The sequence below is a fragment of the Terrapene carolina genome, unplaced genomic scaffold, assembly GCF_002925995.2.
Source record: "Terrapene carolina triunguis isolate 2854851 unplaced genomic scaffold, T_m_triunguis-2.0 Scaffold235, whole genome shotgun sequence".
Classification (NCBI taxonomy): Eukaryota; Metazoa; Chordata; order Testudines; family Emydidae; genus Terrapene; species Terrapene triunguis.
In genome coordinates this window covers 4,494,441-4,514,101 of record NW_020664586.1, presented here as the reverse complement: position 1 = coordinate 4,514,101, position 19,661 = coordinate 4,494,441, and the positions used below count along the sequence as shown (strand labels likewise).

At 46.9% G+C, this 19,661-nt stretch overlaps 1 protein-coding gene across 1 annotated transcript in view; it reads right to left on the bottom strand.

Annotated features, from left to right (window-relative positions):
- LOC112102946 (dynein heavy chain 1, axonemal) overlaps positions 1 to 19,661 on the bottom strand; it is a gene marked incomplete at its 3' end in the record, with an annotated part of 62,769 nt that overhangs the window by 16,623 nt on the left and 26,485 nt on the right. The window contains exons 4-13 of the mRNA XM_026657033.1: positions 19,487 to 19,661; positions 18,669 to 18,825; positions 17,939 to 18,071; positions 14,772 to 14,933; positions 14,092 to 14,344; positions 11,411 to 11,568; positions 10,374 to 10,585; positions 2,621 to 2,919; positions 1,963 to 2,113; positions 1,294 to 1,487 (exon numbers count right to left, since the gene is read on the bottom strand). Of these exons, the coding sequence (XP_026512818.1) occupies positions 1,294 to 1,487; positions 1,963 to 2,113; positions 2,621 to 2,919; positions 10,374 to 10,585; positions 11,411 to 11,568; positions 14,092 to 14,344; positions 14,772 to 14,933; positions 17,939 to 18,071; positions 18,669 to 18,825; positions 19,487 to 19,661 (1,894 nt within the window). The remainder of the gene's footprint in view (positions 1 to 1,293; positions 1,488 to 1,962; positions 2,114 to 2,620; positions 2,920 to 10,373; positions 10,586 to 11,410; positions 11,569 to 14,091; positions 14,345 to 14,771; positions 14,934 to 17,938; positions 18,072 to 18,668; positions 18,826 to 19,486) is intronic.

Here is a 19,661-nt window from a genome sequence, read left to right as displayed (position 1 = left end):
GAACCAGGGCGTCTGATCTAGTAACTTCTGTTAGTTGCCTGAAGAAAGCCTCGTCCACCTCATCCCCCTGGTCTGGTTGTCTATAGCAAATTCCCACCACAACATCACCCTTGTTGCTCACGCTTCTAAACTTAATCCGGAGACTCTCAGGTTTTTCTGCAGTTTCATATCGGAGCTCTGAGCAGTCATATTGCTCTCTTACATATAATGCAACTCCCCCACCTTTTCTGCCCTGCCTGTCCTTCGTGAACAGTTTATATCCATCCATGACAGTACTCCAGTCATGTGAGTTATCCCACCAAGTCTCTGTTATTCCAATCACATCATAATTCCTTGACTGTGCCAGGACTTCCAGTTCTCCCTGCTTGTTTCCTAGGCTTCTTGCATTTGTGTGTAGGCATTTAAGATAACTCGCTGATTGTCCTGCTTTCTCAGTGCTCTCTTGTGCTCTCCTGCTTGTGCTTCCTCCTGGTATCCCACTTCCCCTCTTACCTCAGGGGTTTGGTCTCCTTCCCCCGGTGAACCTAGTTTAAAGCCCTCCTCACTAGGTTAGCCAGCCTGCTTGCGAAGATGCTCTTCCCTCTCTTCATTAGGTGGAGCCCGTCTCTGCCTAGCAATCCTTCTTCTTGGAACACCATCCCATGGTCAAAGAATCCAAAGCCTTCTCTCCGACACCACATGCGTAGCCATTCGTTGATTTCCGTGATTTGATGGTCTCTATCTGGGCCTTTTCCTTCCACAGGGAGGATGGACAAGAACACCACTTGCACCTCAAACTCCTTTATCCTTCTTCCCAGAGCCACGTAGTCTGCAGTGATCCACTCAAGGTCATTCTTGGCAGTCTCGTTGGTGCCCACGAGGAGAAGCAGGAAGGGGTAGAAATCCGAGGGCTTGATGAGTCTCAGCAGTTTCTCTGTCACATCGTGAATCCTAGCTCCTTGCAAGCAGCACACTTCTTGGTTTTCCCGGTCAGGACGGCAGATAGATGACTCAGTCCCTCTTAGGAGGGAGTCCCCGACCACCACCACCTGCCTCCTTCTCTGGGGAGTGGTGGTCGTGGAACCCACATCCCTAGGACAGTGCATCTCATGCCTTCCAATCAGTGAAGTCTCCTTCTGCTCACTCCTTGTACCTGTTCACTGAAGTGCATGCCACACACTTTTGCGAGCACAGAACAGCGAATACATACACACACACTTAAGCAAGGATACATGAGATGGGGATGTACTGTAGTAATAAGTTTCTAAGGACATGTAAGTCAGGACTGTGGTGTCTCCTCTTGATGTTACTTACTTTAGAAAGGAATTGATGTCATTATTATTCAGCTCTAACTGGTTCTCATACTGCTTGGCATAGGCTTGGAGCGGGATCACTGCCTTGCAGATGGCAGATCGGATAGTGTTGCGCAGTTCTTCCACAGGGGGCTCGTGCAGGCCCACCGACTCCAGCAGTGGTGTGCCTCTAATAAACATGTTCTCCAGCACATACTGGAAGAGTGCAAAAGGAGAGGTCACTCAAAACAAGCAGGGATCACCCTGCCGGTTCTCGGTCTCCAGCAGGGGAACAGGTTTAACAGCGTGAAGAACTCACATTCTCCACAATGTATTGCTCTGTAAGATGGGTCATACAATCATCATCAGGAGGGAAGGTACCTCTAGAAGGTTATGTAGTCCATCCTTCTCCATTGCATCAGGAATTACTTCATTCATCCAACCCCAGCCCCAATAAAAAGATAAATATAGAGGAAAGATGGGAGGATCTTGGAAGACAAATATCCCTCTCAACAGCGAGATGAGGACATACTCCAAAGGGACTTTCCCTAACAGGTCTGAGGCCACTAGTCTACATGCTATTGCCATTCATGATTCCACCCTCATCAGCTGCCATACATTCTGGGTCTCTAGTCTATGTTATATTGCCACTTAGTCTCTGTCATATTAATATTTCCTCAGAGTAACGCACCGTCTCCAGTTGTGGTATGGTGTGGGTCGCCAGGATTCCCTTGTCGAACAGAGAAATGAGGGAGGTCTCGAAGTTCTCCAGAGGTGTGCTGAAGTGAACCCCACTGTTATCCAGAATCAGATCCACCACGAAGAGAGGATTCTTTCGTGGCCTGCAAAGGGAGGAGATGGGGTGTTACGTGGCTGTTTGCAGAAAGAATGGCACCCGCAACACTGCTATTGCGCTGTGTGTTTAAATCCCAACAGTGTAACTGACCAGCCATATGGCCTTATTCACTTCCCCAGGCTCTAAAATGGAACTAGTAGTGGTCACCTTCCTCCCTGGGGTGTTGAGAGAATTCATTAGCTAACATTAGTAAAGTGCATTGAAAATACTGAACCAGATCCTGGCCTCCAATAAGGCCTGCACTAACAGGACAGCTGGGGATTAGCCCAGCTCTATACCTTCCTCCCCTGGCTCCAGGGTTTGTGCTGGAGACATGTCAAGAGAGAGGGATGGAATGAGTTGCTCTTCATCATAAGCACCACCATGAAACCCCAACCCAAATGCAAAGTGTCACTGTAAAAATCTATGGTAATTATAAATACAAAGAGATGGATATTCTTCCCTGCTCCCCTGTTCTCCCCCAAGCCTAATCTCTCATCTCTCCCCTCCTTACTTGTATGGGCTGTTGATGAGGTCCCCTCCCCATTCCATATCCTCCGAGCAATTCAGGACATTGCTGCAAGCATCCAGCAAAAGCTGAGTGAAGCTGACCAGGGAGTCCTGGACCAGGAAGCGCACAGAGTCTTGCAAGTTGAACTTGATGAGCTCCATCAGCTTATGTAGCTTGGACATCTGGTATACACCCCAGTTGGACTGATACAGATTGTACCACCCTTTACCAATCTCCCTCAGACTGCTCTTTACTGCTATCTTGAGAGTATTGATCCAGGTGTCCTTGAGAAACATCTGAACCTAGAACAAAGAAACATGCAGTGAAGAATTTATCCTCAGAGGACTGATGGGAAAACAATAGGGCGACTATTGACCACTGGCAGGGACCACTAGTGCCCAGTCCAATACCAATCTGCTGTGAAACAAGTCCTGTCATCTCCGATCCATTTTGGTTGATCAATAACCCTCATATTTATGGATACATACCCAACATATTATATATCTAGTTCCTTAACAAAGGGTCATGAAAAGGCCTGCTGTTGAGAAAACAGTAGAGCTGTGCTTCTCCATTTCACCTAAGCTTCTGCTTTCTATCCCTGTTGTTACAAATTAGACCAGAGGGGACCATTATGATCATCTTTTAGTCTGACATCTTCCATAACACAGGTCACAGAACTTCCCTGAAATACTTCTTTGATCTAGGGTATGTCTTTTAGAGAAACATCCAGAGATGGAGAATCCACTACAACTTACCAAGGACAGAGTCCCTGCAGCTTGTAAGTATGGCTTACATTCTGTTTTCTGATATGTATGACTTTACATTTGGCCATCTTAAAATACATTGTTTGCTTGTGCCCAGTTTACCAAGTAATCCAGATTGCTCTGGATCAGTCCTCTTCATTATTTACCGCTCTCCTAGTCAGGGCTGGCTCCAGGGTTTTTGCCGCCCCAAGCAGGCCCCTCCCCAAAAGCCGCGATCTGCGATGGCAATTCGGCAGGAGGTCCTTCACTCCGAGCCGGAGTGAGGGACCCTCCGCCGAATTGCCGCCAAATAGCTGGACGTGCCACCCCCCTCCGGAGTGGCCGCCCCAAGCACCTGCTTGTTAAGCTGGTGCCTGGAGCCGGCCCTGCTCCTAGTTTCCAATTTACTATTCCCCATAGTTTTCTACAGAACAGTATCAGAAGCTGTATTTCATAGGGGTCCCCCATAAAACTCTCTGTAAAATATGACTGAGAAATGAGGGATGCACATTTGTCTTCTTTTGGAACTGATTAAAGTGATCGGAAGGTGCTAACTGAAGGGCAGCAGACTCCTGCAATGCTTTGATTCATTAAAATGCTACTAAGGGTATGTCTACACTACGAGAGTAGTTTGATTTTACTTAAATCGAATATGTGGAATCGATATTACAAAGTCGAACGTGTGTATCCACACTAAGGACAGTAATTCGACTTTGTGAGTCCACACTAACGGGGCAAGCGTCGACATTGGAAGCGGTGCACTGTGGGCAGCTATCCCACAGTTCCCGCAGTCCCCGCTGCCCATTGGAATTCTGGGTCGAGCCCCCAATGCCTTCTGGGGAAAAAAATGTGTCGAGGGTGGTTTTGGGTAACTGTCATCATCCAACCGTCACTCCCGCCCTCCCTCCCTGAAAGCGCCGGCGGGAAATCAGTTCGCGCACTTTTCTGGTCAGTGACAGCGCGGACGCCACAGCACTGCGAGCATGGAGCCCGCTGCGACCATCGCTGCAGTTATGGCCGTTGTCAACACCTTGCACCTTATCATCCACCTTTCCCAGAGGCAGATGCTGAGAAATCGGGCGAGGAGGCTACGGCAGCGCAGTGAGGACCTGAACTCTGAGAGTGGCACAGACCTGTCACAAAGCACGGGACCCCGCGCCAAGGACATCATGGTGGCAATGGGTCATGTTGATGTTGTGGAACGGTGATTCTGGGCCCGGGAAACAAGCACGGACTGGTGGGACCGCATAGTGCTGCAGGTCTGGGATGAATCACAGTGGCTGCGAAACTTTCGCATGCGGAAGGGGACTTTCCTGGAACTTTGTGAGTTGCTGTCCCCTGCCCTGAAGCACAAGGACACCCAGATGCGAGCAGCCCTGACTGTCCAGAAGCGAGTGGCCATAGCCCTCTGGAAGCTTGCAACGCCAGACAGCTACCGGTCAGTCGCGAACCACTTTGGCGTGGGCAAATCTACCGTGGGGGTTGTTGTGATGCAAGTAGCCAACGCAATCGTTGAGCTACTGCTCTCAAAGGTAATGACCCTCGGAAACGTGGAGGTCATCATAGATGGCTTCGCCGCGATGGGATTCCCAAACTGCGGTGGGGCTATAGATGGAACTCACATCCCTATCCTGGGACCGGACCACCAGGCCAGCCAGTACATTAACCGAAAGGGCTACTTTTCAATGGTGCTGCAAGCACTGGTGGACCATAGGGGATGTTTTACAAACATCAACGTCGGATGGCCGGGCAAGGTTCATGACGCTCGTGTTTTCAGGAACTCTGGTCTGTTTAGACGGCTGCAGGAAGGTATTTACTTCCCGGACCACAAAATAACTGTTGGGGATGTGGAGATGCCTATAGTGATCCTCGGGGACCCAGCCTACCTGCTAATGCCCTGGCTCATGAAGCCCTATACAGGCACCCTGGACACTGAAAAAGAACTCTTCAACTACTGGCTGAGCAAATGCAGAATGGTGGTGGAGTGTGCTTTTGGCCGTCTCAAGGGGAGATGGAGAAGCTTACTGACTCGCTCTGATCTCAGCGAAACCAATATCCCCATTGTTATTGCAGCTTGCTGTGTGCTCCACAATCTCTGTGAGAGCAAGGGGGAGACCTTTATGGCGGGGTGGGAGGTTGAGGCAAATAGCCTGGCTGCTGATTACGCCCAGCCAGACAGCCGTGCGATTAGAAGAGCCCAGCGGGACGCACTCTGCATCCGGGAGGCTTTGAAAGCTAGGTTCCTGAGTGAGCAGGGTAACCTGTGACTATTAAGTTTGTTTACAGAGAAGCTGAACCTGCCCCCGTTTCTTTACCCGATTAATGTTCACTATCCTCTCCAGTTACATACCCCCTTAACCCCGTTGCCCCCCTTCCAACACACGTTTAAAAATAAAATCACTTGAAATTTGTTAATGAACACCGTTTTCTTTATTACTGTTTTCGCGGTAAAGTGTTGAACCTGGGACGCAGACTGTGGTGGGGAGCGGGTGTAGTGTAGTGATGCAAAGGACGCTTCTAAACTCGAGGAATGACAGGCTCCGCACTGGTGGACTGGTTGTTTCAACGGAGCCTGACACCCCTCCTGTTCGGGACTCTGTGTGTGGGGGCTATGTGACTTTGTGGCAGGGGGAGGACGGTTACAGATCCCCTGCTGCGTGGCTCTGTGATCCAGGATAAGGACCGCTGCATAAGATCTCTAACCGCCCTCCCCTGCCACAAAGTGACATAGCCCCCCCCCACACACAGAACATCAAAACCACCTCCCAGACTGACCAGGGTAACTAGTGACTGCAATGTGTGTGTGCCCTGCTGCTGAACCTGCCCCCGCGTCTGTACCCTGGTAAAGGTGACTGTCCTGTCCAATTACCAACCCCTTCCCCCCCTTCAAACAGACTCTCCTGTAAAAGAACATGATGGAAACAGTAATTAACAGAAACGTATTTTTTATTAGCAACTACACATGAAACTGGGGGATGAAACTGGGACGGGGGCTTGGGTGAGGCGGGAAGGAAAGGGCTTATCAAATTTTGGGGAATGACAGCCTTCTGGTACTTGAGCAGTCTGCAGGGGTGGAGTGAGAGTTTTCACGGACTCTGCCGCCCCTCCTTCTTGGGACTTTGGGTGAGGGGGGTATGGGACTTTGTGGCGGGGGAGGGCGGTTAGAGATAGACTGCAGCGGGGCTCTGTCCTCCTGCCTCCGGTCCTGCAGAACATCCACAAGGCGCCGGAGCGTGTCCGTTTGCTCCCTCATTAGTCCAAGCAGCGTTTGAGTCGCCTGCTGGTCTTCCTGCCATCACCTCTCCTCCCGTTCAATGTGTGATCGGTGGATTTGGGACAAGTTCTCCCTCCACTGGGTCTGCTGGGCTGCCTGGGCTCGGGAGCAGACCATAAGTTCCGAGAACATGTCCTCCCGTGTCCTCTTCTTCCTACGCCTAATCTGCGCTAGCCTCTGGGAGTGTGATGCCAGGGTAGGTCGGGAGACAGTCGCAGCTGTGGGATGGGAAAAAGGGAGTGAATTCCTCAGAAAGATAAATTTAGTTGTGAACAAATAACATAGTCTTTCGCTGTGAACAAGACCATGCACAGCACCTATCACATGCGCACTCAGGACAAGGTCGAATTTTCGGCCTTTGCATTCAGTGCCTGGGGTCTTGCAGTGCAGATCAGACAAGCGGGGCAGGACAGCAGAATTTGTGTAGCAGGCCGACATGGTAAGCCGTAGACTTGTGGCTGCTTAAAACTTTAATAATAGCACTGGCCTCCTTTCACGTTCAAAGCAATGCCAGTCCCTGCTGCCAGCAATCCGGCAAGCATGAACTCTGCCCCTGTCCCACCCCCTCGCGGCTGTCCCAGGGAAAGATCCCTGTATGCTGCCCCTCTCCCGCCTCCACCGCGTGGCTGTAAACCGCCGGTTACAGTTCTGTAAAGGAACAGGCAAGCAGTCCCAATACTAACATTCCCCTACCTAATTCAAAGCAGGTCACCATGAGCGACATCACTCTGATGAGGATATCAGAGACGGAGAAAGAAAGAATGCTTCGGGAAAGCATGCAAAGACCAGGGCCATATGCCGCCATGCTCTGCAAGGCAATGATCCCGGAGTACTTGCTTGTCTCCTGGCGCGGAAACGTTTCGTACCACGGAGGACCCAATAAGGCCGCTCTCCCCAGGAACCTGATGCAAAGGCTTTCCAATTACCTCCAGGAGAGCTTCGTGGAGATGTCCCAGGAGGATTACTGCTCTATCCCCGGACATATAGACCGGATTTTACTGTAGCTGCACTGGCAGGGACTAAACAGTAGAGCGCCTAGGGCAAACCAATCATGCTAAAGCGGACATTGTTAGATTTTTTTCAGTAGTTGCACTGCCAAGTACTGAAACGTTAAGCGCCTAGGGCAAAGTAATCATACAAAACCCATTGTTAATATTGTTAATATTCCTGTTCTGTTAAAAATAAATGTTTACATGTTTAAAACACTTACCAACAGATCCTTCCCCTGATTCTGTGTCCAGGTTAACGCCTGGGGATGGCTGGTATGGGATCTCTGTAAGGGTGATGAAGAGATCCTGGCTGTCGGGGAAATCAGCGTTGTAAGCGCTGTCGACTGCCTCGTCCTCCTCATCTCCTTCCTCATCTTCCCCGTCCGCTAACATGTCCGAGGAACCGGCCGTCGACAATATCCCATCCTCAGAGTCCACGGTCAGTGGTGGGGTAGTGGTGGCGGCCGCACCTAGAATGCAATGCAGTGCCTCGTAGAAACGGCATGTCTGGGGCTGGGATCCGGAGCGTCCGTTTGCCTCTTTGGTCTTCTGGTAGCCTTGTCTCAGCTCCTTGATTTTCACGCGGCACTGCGTTGCATCCCGGCTGTATCCTCTCTCTGCCATGGCTTTTGAGATCTTCTCGTAGATCTTTGCATTCCGTTTTTTCGATCGCAGCTCGGAAAGCATGGACTCATCGCCCCACACAGCGATCAGATCCAAGACTTCCCGATCAGTCCATGCTGGGGCCCTCTTTCTATTCTGAGATTGCATGGCCATCTCTGCTGGGAAGCTCTGCATCGTTGCCAGTGCTGCTGAGCTCGCCAAGATGTCCAAACAGGAAATGAGATTCAAACTGCCCAGACAGGAAAAGGAATTCAAATTTTCCCAGGGCTTTTCCTGTGTGGCTGGTAAGAGCATCCAAGCTCGGACTGCTGTCCAGAGCGTCAACAGAGTGGTGCACTGTGGGATAGCTCCCAGAGCTATTACCGTCGATTTCCATCCACACCTAGCCTAATTTGACATGACCATGTCAAATTTAGCGCTACTCCCCTCGTTGGGGAGGAGTACAGAAGTCGAATTTAAGAGACCTCTATGTCGAACTAAATAGCTTCGTTGTGTGGACGGGTGCAGAGTTAATTCGATGTAACGCTTCTAAATTCGACATAAACTCCTAGTGTAGACCAGGCCTAAGAGTCAAACTTGTTATATGGACTTCTGCTATTTGCGTGTAGAAATCAAATTTCAACAGTGCAAAGGGAGACAGCATTTTCTCATTGATAGAGTACAGGACTGAGGGTCAGGAGGGTTGGGGTTCTTATACAGTAACCCCTCACTTAACGTTGTAATTATGTTCCTGAAAAATGCAACTTTAAGTGAAACGATGTTAAACATCCAATTTTCCCATAAGATTTAATGTAAATGCGGGGGGTTAGGTTCCAAGGAAATTTTTGGGGGGCAGACAAAAAGGCATTATATACTGTACAGTACTGTACTGTACTATGGTTGGGAAGTGCTCCTGGCTTACCCCACACAGGCACAGCCAGCTGCAGGCAAGGACATTAGGAAACACCTTCGCAGCAGCAGAGGCAGCTTCCCCAGAGAAGAACAGGCACCGACTTTGCCAGGAATGCTCCAGGCCCGCCTCTTCCTGTCCCCGCTCCACTCCAGGTCCACCTCTTCCCACCCCCACTCCACCTCCTCTCCGGAGCACGCCGCATCCCCGCTCCTTCCCTCCCACCCCCGAAAGTCCTAAGTGCCACCAAACAGCTGTTTGGAGGCGCTTAGAACTTTTGGGGTGGGGGAGGGAAGGAGCGAAGACGCGGCGCTTCCCCGCTCCTCCCCCTCCCTCCCAGCGCTATGCACTTAGGACTTTCTGGGAGGGAGGGGGAGGAGTGGAGACACGGCCTTTCCCCGCTCCTCCCCCTCCCTCCCAGCTGTTTGGCAGTGGGGGAAGCGCTGGTAGGGAGGAGGAGGAGGTGGAGAAGAGGAACTTGTTCAATGCTCCCTTGTAAAGTTGCTGCTCTTCCACAGAATCTTACAAGCAGTGGACAGAGCAGGCCTCCAAACGACGTTATAAGGGAGCATTGCACAACTTTAAACGAGCATGTTCCCTAATTGAGCAGCGACATAACTTTGAAACAACGTTAAGCGGTAGGACGTTAAGTGAGGAGTCACTGTAAACACTCTGCCTATTAAAATGAAACACTCTTTTCCGGGCTGGTTCATATCCCAGATTGGGTGGCCTTGGGCAAGTCTCTCAACTTCTCCCTGCCTCAGTTTCCCATGAGGATAAAGCAGCCTCGTACAGTGTATGAAAGTCCTCTGACGAAAGATAGAAGAGATTTATAAGGTTTTATTGTTTTACTCTATGGTTGTTAGTAACTAAAACTTTTTCACTAAATAGTGTGAAAAAAATCTAACAAAACTAATAAGAACTCAGAAAAATTCTGTTTTTTCATTATCCCTGTGGTTAAAGAAGTGAGGGGATCTTAAGAAAAATCAGTATTTTTAGTGGAATCAAAGCTCTGGTTCCTTATAACAATAAGGGGAGAAGGAACAACAATTTGGAAATCTACAATGCAGATTTTGCTCCATGTTTTTTAGAAAAGCTTTGTCCAGTTGCAATAAATCAATTATACAATTGCTAAGATCTGTCTGGCTTGGTCTGGTTGGTATATGCTAAGAGCCCTGTTGATTGTTCTGTATCTCCCCTCCCCTTAAGCGAATGTTCCCTCCCTGCCCTTCCTTACCTGGGTGAAGGTCTGCGTCTGGATCTGTTCAAACTCCTCTAGCCGGCCATACTTAGACAAGGTTGAATGAAACAGAGACATGGCTGCAGCTTTGTTGCACTCATCCCGCACCTGCGATAAGGCAAGGATGACTTCTGGCCTGGTCAGTAGCGAGACAAAAATAAAAGATGCCCGTTGCTCATCAAATGGATAGTCTGGGATCTTGACCAGCCCTGCCAGCAAAAGAGAGTGTGTCATTTTAAGAGGAAGAGCATTTGCAATCCCTTTTTAAGTTGGGACCAACATATGGCTTGATCCCATAACACTTTACTCATGTGAGTAGTCCTTACATACATAAGTAGTCCCAGCAGACACCAAGTGTTCTGCCTATTTGAAGCTGGATGAAAGGGCTGGTGTTGGCACCAAAGGTTCCACTTCCCCACTTTAGGGGACTTCATAACTAACAAACATCTGCCCTGTCCGTGCACAGAAATGGAGCCCTGACCCCAGGACAGTTCTGATGTTCTGACTCATAGGTCCTCCATCATGAGGTTCTTTTTGTTATGGCAGGAATGGCCCAGGGGTGGGGGCCATGTCCCACAATGGGACTGTGCAGAGGCTGCCACAAAGAAGAAATCAAGATTCTGAACATGAATGAAAATGAGAGGCCTCCTCGCTCCCAAACATGGCCTTGAAACCTCCACTGTTTGCCCCCAGCATTCCAGCCACTGTTAATAAAGCTGGACTGCCCATGGAATGCCTCAGCTTGTGCAATCTCACTCAAAGTGCCAAGGACAAATTCTGTTCCCAGATACATATATACAGTTTCCAAGGATCATTCATAACCTAACCCACTAATGTAAAGGAGTTCTCCATGCATGCATCTAATTTGGCTGTCTGCTGGTCCCCCAGAATAACTGGCAAACATACCACCTTGTACATCCTCTTGCATTATAAACCTGTGTGTCTGAAAGTCTCCCACAATAATGAAGAAATCAATTCACAGAAGGATCCTTGCAACCCAACTGGAGCACAACTTTCTTCACCAGATCCCATACCTCTTTCTGGCACCTTCTCCTCCTCTTTCTCTGGCAGGGTGACATATGAAAACGTCTGGGGCTTGGATGTGATGACTCCATCAAAGATAATCTTGTTCATGGTGCGTTCATAGTCTAGGCTCACCTCCTTTTCCAGGCATTGCAGACAGTTCAACACACTGATGACGATTATAAAATGAATAAACAGTGACCACTCAGATCTGCACCAATCCTCAAAGCCTTATCCCCAATTTATTTCTCCTGGGTTCACTTACACTTAGCTTGCTCACTAAAAATATCTGAATTACATTAGCAGAGCTATGGAGGCCCAGGAACAGAACAGCAGATAATGCTGCAGGTTTGAGGTTCATTGGCAGAGTGTGGGGCCACAGGACAAAATAGTGACGTTGCAAAGGTGTCCCAACCAGCTGGGTGGTATGTGAGTGTGAGAGAGGACCAGATTTGAAACCAGAACTAGCACTCCTTTCTCTCTCCTCCTTGCCCTCCAGTTGTTAAGCTGTCTCCGTACTAGTCTGTTCTGCTTGCACTGGTTGCAGCAAAGTGAAACTGACTAGCAGCTGATTAGGATCATCATATCTGAATCGCTGCTACAGAACAAAGTGGAAGGGAAATAAGGTTTGGACAGAGGGATGTGAGAAGAAAAGTATTACAAAGGGGGAAGAAAAACAACCTAAGGGTTGGAGAAAGCTGTGTGTGAATGCTAAGAATGCTTGAGGTATATGTGCCGTCTTCCCAAATGCTCCTCCGAATATTTACTGAAAGTATAAAATTCCTGATTTTCCTGATCATGAACTCCAGCTGCCATTATCCTATAATGTTATTGTCTTTCACTCCAAGCAGAGTACTTCTCTCTGGCTACATCTCTGTTCATAAACAGAGACCTTACTCTCCAGTCAAGGCTGCTAGACCACACAGCTCTTCACACCTCCACGTTTCTGAAGGGGGTCAATGCAGTTGTTCATTCCAAGGGACTGAAGGCAATACCACCACTGGTAGATGATGATTCAGTAAGCCCAGGGACTCTAAAACTTTTCCCTAGCCTAGGCTGTATCTCAGCAGAGAAACTGTCTCATTTCTAACCAGGTTACTCCTTTCCTTTTCTATTTGATTACACAAGATCCCTATGCATATTTTCTTTTAATTTGACGATCAGCCACAAAGGCAGCTGGCACCAGACAACGGGACAGCTCTCTGCTGACCACCAGGAAGCACTCTGCAGAGAGCTGGTCGTCCATAGCCTAATGTAGGGACCGTTGACAATCTGTGCTCTGGAAGCTGTTTCCAGTGCCTGTAACTGAAAATGTGCAGCTCCTATGAAAGTTTCCGTCTCTCGGCATTATCCTACTGTGACACTCTGTACCCAAAGCAACACCCTGGCGCTCCCATATTCACCAGTGTTATATAATTGCAACAAATCTTGTACAAAATATGTCATGTGAGGTGTCAATGGAAAAGTTATGGTTTGCTGAATATGATTATCCTATTTGTATGCAAGTATCATTTTTGTATCTGAAGTTAGAAATATTGACTTTATACCAGTATTTCAAATGTGTTTGCTCCTGGTTAACACCCACAAGGTAGTTTACATCCAGTCTTGCCAGCACATTGTGGATAAACCATTCAAGGTGATGGCCCATCAGGAAATACAATAGGCCATAAAAGAAGCTTACTCCCACCTGATGAACTTTTCTGTGAATGTTCTAGCCAGAATATAGGTAATGGCCCCTGCCATGATTCATTGAAGTATGCAAGGGCATGTGACCAGCTCATGTGACACAGGACTCCATCTTGTGCCTATACTTTTCCACTAACTGTGCTGGGGGCTTTGTTTGGGACAATGAAGTTCCCTCCACAAGGCAGAAACTATAAAGGGGGAAGTGACATCATCACTTGGCCTCACTCCCCCCACAACTCAACACCTGGAACCTTAGGAACAAGGACTGAACTGAGGATGTGGTCCCAGGCTGAGGGATTTCTAGCCTGTGTATGGAAGATTAGTGGACTGTTTGTACCATCAGGGTGAGACACTTCTTGATTCAAATCCTACCTAGTGTATAGAACTTAGATTGCAATTTTATTTTATTTCTTAGGTAACCAACTTTGACCTGTATGTTATTTCTTAGATTTTTAAGTGATTATATCTTTCTGTAGTTAATAAATTTGTTTTATATTTTTTTACCTAAAATGGTGTGTTGTTTGAAGTCCAAAGGGAAATCTGCTCAAGAACAGGGGCTGGTGCAATGACCTCTCCACATTGAAGGAGGCGTGTATGGGGTAATAAACGTACACTGGTCAGGCTTCTGACCAGGGCAAGACAGTACAGCTCTGGGGTCCTAGGCTGGGGAACTGTGGGGAACTGGCTGGAGCCTCTCTATTATTGGTTCATGGGTGGCTGGTAAAAGCACTCATGTAACACAGCTGGGTGTGTCCCTGCCTGTGAATGTTTGTGTGAGGGCAGATCTGGAGGGATCTGCAGCTTGTGTGAGAGCAGCACAGTGTGAGAGGGAGCCCAGGTAAGTAAGACAAAGGTACCCCAGCAGTACCCCAGTTCCAGGTTGCACCCCAGGGAAGTCAGTCACACTGTGCAGACATCCAGTACAGTACACTGAAAGCACAGCCATGATCTGAGTCTTTCAATGAGCCTCTTCTAGCCCCCAGGGAAGAATCAATGGGATACTCACCGTATCTCCTTTCTCAGGTGTGAAGTGCTCATTGCCAGCTGCTTCATTCTACCTAGGCTCTTCTCATCAATGCTCCTCAGCCCATCCACGGGCATGCAGTCCACATACAGATTGTACCGCAACAGCGCCTGTGTTTCCTTACACAGGGTATTGGCAGAAACCACTCGCTGGGCAAATACATGGGGGTCTTCCGCAAGAAACAGCAGACGGACTCGTGGCACCCAGTACTGACATGGCATAAGAGGGGCTCTCCCTGGGAGGAAAGAAGGGAAGACATAAATAACACACATTGGGGTCCACAGTGAATGCAGAAATCAGATTCCCTATTTATTGTAGCCAATAGATTGAATATAAAATCAAGGTCAGGCTGATGGGGTGGTGGCAGTACAAGAGGCTGCCAAATGAGGAATCAGAGTTCAGGTCTCGGTTGGCAGGGGATTGCAGTGCTGAAATGGCAGCATCCTTAACCTCTGCAAATGGTGAGTACTTCGAATATCCCCAAATTACCCACATTACCCCCGAATGGCATTGGTTCCAGAAAGAATCATGTCCAGCCCTCCAATGGTGGGGAAGGAGAGGGAAAAGTATTATCACAATGCAGGGCCCTGGTGGTGGAAAAGGAAGCAAACAGGGGTAAATGAACGTCTCCCATCTCCTAATGAACCCTAGTCAGAACACACCTTCTGGAGTTACTCCTCCATTTAGAATAGGCCTCCCTTCTTCATCCCGTACCATTCCCCTCTTGTTTGTCTTATGTACCAAGTACAGTTTTGTCTCCTTGTCGTAATCCAGGACGCCAACGCTGACCCACTTATAGATCAACTCGTGGTTTTTGGGATCCTCTGATGAAAGATATAATCATTACAATTCACAAAAGTAAAATGCCTGCAAGCCACATGGAAACATTTTTTAAAACACCATTATAGAGGCTAAAAGGATATGTAAACCACAAATAAAAACAAACAAACAGTAAGACAACAACAACAAAATCATCATGGCTAAACAGAGTAAATGAGGCAGTTAGAGACAAAAAGACATCTTTTAAACATTGGAAGTCAAATCCTACTGAGGAAAATCGAAAGGAACATAAACTCTGGCACGTCAAGGATAAATATATAATTAGGCAAGCCAAAAAAGAATTTGAAGAGCAACTAGCAAAAGGCACAAAAACTAACAGCAATTTTTTTTTTAAATACATCAAAAGCAGGAAGCCTGCCAAGCAACCAGTGCTAAAGGATCACTCAAGGAAGACAAGACCACCGAGGAGAAGCCAAATAACTTCTTTGTATCTGTATTCAATGCAGAAGTTGTGAGGGAAATTCCCACACCCGAGCCATTCTTTTTAGGTGACAAATTTGAGTAACTGTCCCAGACTAAGGTGTCAATAGAGGAGGTTTTGGCACAAATTGATAAATTAAACAGTAATAAGTCACCAGGACCAGATGGGATTCATCCAAGAATTCTGAAGGAACTTAAAAGTTGAAATTGCAGAACTACTAGCTGTGATACATCACCTACCGCACCAGCCTCCGATTGGAGGATAGCTAATATAATGCTGATTTAAAAAAAAAAAAAAAAAAAAGCTCCAGAGGGGATCCTGGCAATTACAGGCTTGTAAGACTAACTTCAGTACCAGGCAAATTGGTTGAAACTATAGTAAAGAACAAAATTATCAGAAGCACAGATGAACACGATGTGTTGGGGAAGAGTCAACATGGTTTTTGAAAAGGGAAATCATGCCTCCCCAATCTATTAGAATTCTTTGAGGGAGTCAACATACATGTGGAAAAGGGTGTTCAGTATGATCAGTGGATACTGTGTATTTGGACTTTCAGAAAGCATTTGACAAGGTCCCTCACCAAAGGCTCTTAAGCAAAGTAAGCTGTCATGGGATAAGAGGGAAGGTTCTCTCATGGATCAGTTACTGGCTAAAAGACAGGAAACAAAGGGTAGGAATAAACGGTCAGTTTTCACAGTGGAGAGAGATAAATACCAGGGCCCACAACGATATGTACTGGGACCAGTGCTCGTCAATGTATTCATAAAAGATCTGGAAGAGGGGTTAACTGAGGTTGCAAAGTTTGCAGACGATACAAAATCACTCAACAGCTAAGTCCAAAGTTGACAGAGAGGACTTACAAAGGGATCTCATAAAACTGGGTGACTGGGCAACAAAATGGTGAATGAAATTCAGCATTGATAAATACAAAGTAATGCACATTGGAAAACATAATCTCAACTATTCATGCAAAATGATGAGGTCTAAATGAGATGTAACCAGCAGAAAGAGAGCTTGGAGTTATTGTGGATTGGATAGTTCTCTGAAAAACACCTGCGCAATGTGCAGCGGCAATTAAAAAAACTAATGGAATGTTAGGAACTATTAGGAAAGGGATAGATAACAAGACAGAAAATATCACAATGCCACTATATAAAGCCACGGTACACACACATACTGTGTGCAGTTCTGGTTGCCCCATCTCAAAAAGGATATATTGGAATTGGAAGCAGCATAGTGAATGGAAACAAAAATGATTAGGGGTATGGAACAGCTTCCATGTGAGCAGAGATTAAAAAGACTGGGATTGTTCAACTTAGAAAAGAGATGACTAAGGGGGGATATGATAGAGGCCTATCAAATCATGAATGGTGAGGAGAAAGTGAAAAAGAAGTGTTATTTATCCGTTCACATAATACAAGATAACCATGTGAACCATCTATTCACATAACACAAGATAAACACATAACCATGGGTCACCCAAGGAAGTACTTTTTCATACAACGCACAGTCAACCTGCGGAGCTCATTGTCAGGGAATGTTGTGACGGCCAAAAGTATAAGTGGGTTCAAAAAAGAATTAGATAAGTTCATGGTGGATAGGTCCATCAAGGCTATTAGCCAATATAGTCAGGGATACAGCCCATTGCTCTGGGTGTCCTAAATCTCTGAGTGCTAGGAGCTGGGACTGGATGACGGGAGATGTTTTACTCTATAAATTGCCCTGTTCTGTTCATTCCTTCTCAAGCATTTGTCACTGGCCAATGGAACACAAGATCCTTGGCTAGATGGACCATTGGTCTGACCCAGTATGACTGTTCTTAGGCTCTTATGTTCTAAAAAGGGTTTAGTTGATTCTCAGGTATTTCCCAATGAAAATAACTGGGCTGAAGTTGCTCCTCTTCACTGTCATATGTCCCGTAAGGTCAACCTCATTTGCTCTGAGCTGAAGATTTCTTTAAAAAATAAATAAATACATAAAATAAAGTGCCCAGCACAACAATGCAGAATAGTCATGCATGCAATTGCTTCCTGACATTTGCTCCATGTGTTCTTCCTGTCGTTTAAGTTCTGGAACAACAGGACTGGATAACACACACAGTGGCTCCGATTTTCAGTAGACCCTCAACTTGGCCTCCAGTTTTGCACCCACAGGTAAACACGGACATGTTTCATAGTATTTAGACTTCTAACTTATTGATTTGCAGGTCTGATCAGGGAATAAACATTTAAGTACTATAAAATTAGCCTGCAATTATTTCCAGGCACAGAAATGTGGTTGCAAAATCAGAAGCTATTTCTAAAAACAAGATCCAATGAATGCGTGGCAGATCTGAGAGCAGAACTCAGTTCTCCTTACTCCTAGTCCCCTCCTCTAACCACTAGAGCCTGTTACCCAAGTACTCACTCTCATTTAATCATCTCTGTGTTCCATTCATCAGCATTATATTCATCTAAGTTGGAAAGTTCCATTCCAAATGCTAACCATTCTATTGCAACGATCCTGTAAGTGTCATTAGCCCAATGTCACTGTGTAGAGCACCCAAACTATAGCTCAGTCATGCTTTACCGTGTCCCAGTTGATCATCTGTAGGTAAAAGTGCTTTTCCAGGAACTGGTTTTCTGTCTTGAGATCCTGGCTCCAACCCCAGCAAGAGCCACTCTTCTGGAGTCCGGCAGTCATACTCTTCATCATCAAATATCTACATAGGCAAGACATTGTAAGCAACGGAAATGAATCCCTGCTTGGGGAAGAAGATAACAACATGGCATAGAAATTTATGAGAGGAAAAGAAACACGCACTCCCTGAATTTTATATAACGGGGGAAACAGCAAAGGTGCAGAAACTGCATAATGTGTTGCCTTATGAAGGACTTATTTCCAAAGGTGGCATCTAGACTAGTCCCTCTCTTCTAGATAGTAGAGATGGGGAGGAGACTCTCAACTGGAGAAGTCCCAGCAACCAATGCTGCCGACAGTTGCATTCAGAAGGAAATCTGAATTTGTGTAATAATGGTATTAAAGAAGCCTAAACCACTGTCTTTGGAACAGTCCTGCGAGATGCTGAGCACCTTCAAGTCCCATTGACTGTAATTAAAGTTGTGGGCACTCATTAACTTACAGGGGGTGCTCAGCACCGTGCAAGATTGACTCCGATGGATCCCAGCCCCCATGGCTTCTATTCTAAAATAGTCACCTGCTCATCTGTTTCTTACTAAATCATGTGCCCTGCTCTTTTCAGTGAGTCCCGAGAGCGTCAGTAGTAATGCACATGACAGTTCTGAAGCTGCTCGCTTACCTGCAGTGGGAGGTAGATGGGAAAGAGAGGATCTCTCTTTTGCTCAATGGCTGGCATATTGTCAGGGTCTTGGTGCCTGGGCATCAGCTGATTGGAATCTATCCCCTTTTTGGCTAAGAGCTGAGCAATATCTAGTTTGAGATATAGCCGTCTTCTCCTAGTTAGGCGTCAATGAGATTGAATGGTTATGCTTAATGAAGTTATATGAATTGTCATTATTCAATTGTCTTTCAGTCTGCTACAGGGAAGAACATCTGTGCTAATAACTACAGGTTCAATATGGCACCAATGCAGTAACAATTGGACACTACCCAGAAGGCAGAACAGACCAATGGAACTTTTAATACTTACTGAACAACATACTGTGGGTGAGATTTTCTAAAGCGCTCAGGGTTGGCCTAACTCTGCACCCACTGACTTCAGTGGGAGTTTTACCATTGACCCCAGTGGAAGCCGGGTTAGGCCAAGGCTGAGCACTTTGAAAATTCCTTCCTAAGACATTTATTCTAGGGGATCATTCCTGCATTGTCAGAGGTGGGCTGGGTGATCTCAGAGGTCTTTCCCATCTCCAACATCTACAAAGCAAAATAAGCTTAAGTCATTCTGTCAACATGTGATCCTCTCTCTACGCAGCCTAAGTCAACAGCGTTGTGCAGGTGGCAAGGGGTAACGCTAAACCCTACAATAAAACACTGTCCCTCTTGAAACATTATCTACATAGCACTTCCGCATCTTCAGAGCGAAATTCAATATCTGGTACTTGTGTGGCTATTCGATGTATACAACAGCTATCACATTGTCCCCCTTCTTGAGGTTACCTCTCTATCTCAATCTTCCGAGGGCACTGTCCTGGCAACCCCTGAAAGGGAAGCTGCACCTTTGGCTTAAACGCTTGCAGTGGGAAGTCTGACTTGGCCAGGATCTCAGTGGTTGGTCCAATCACTTGTTTGTCCAGGTAAGATTCAATGTTCTCGGGAGTCTCAAATGTTGTGA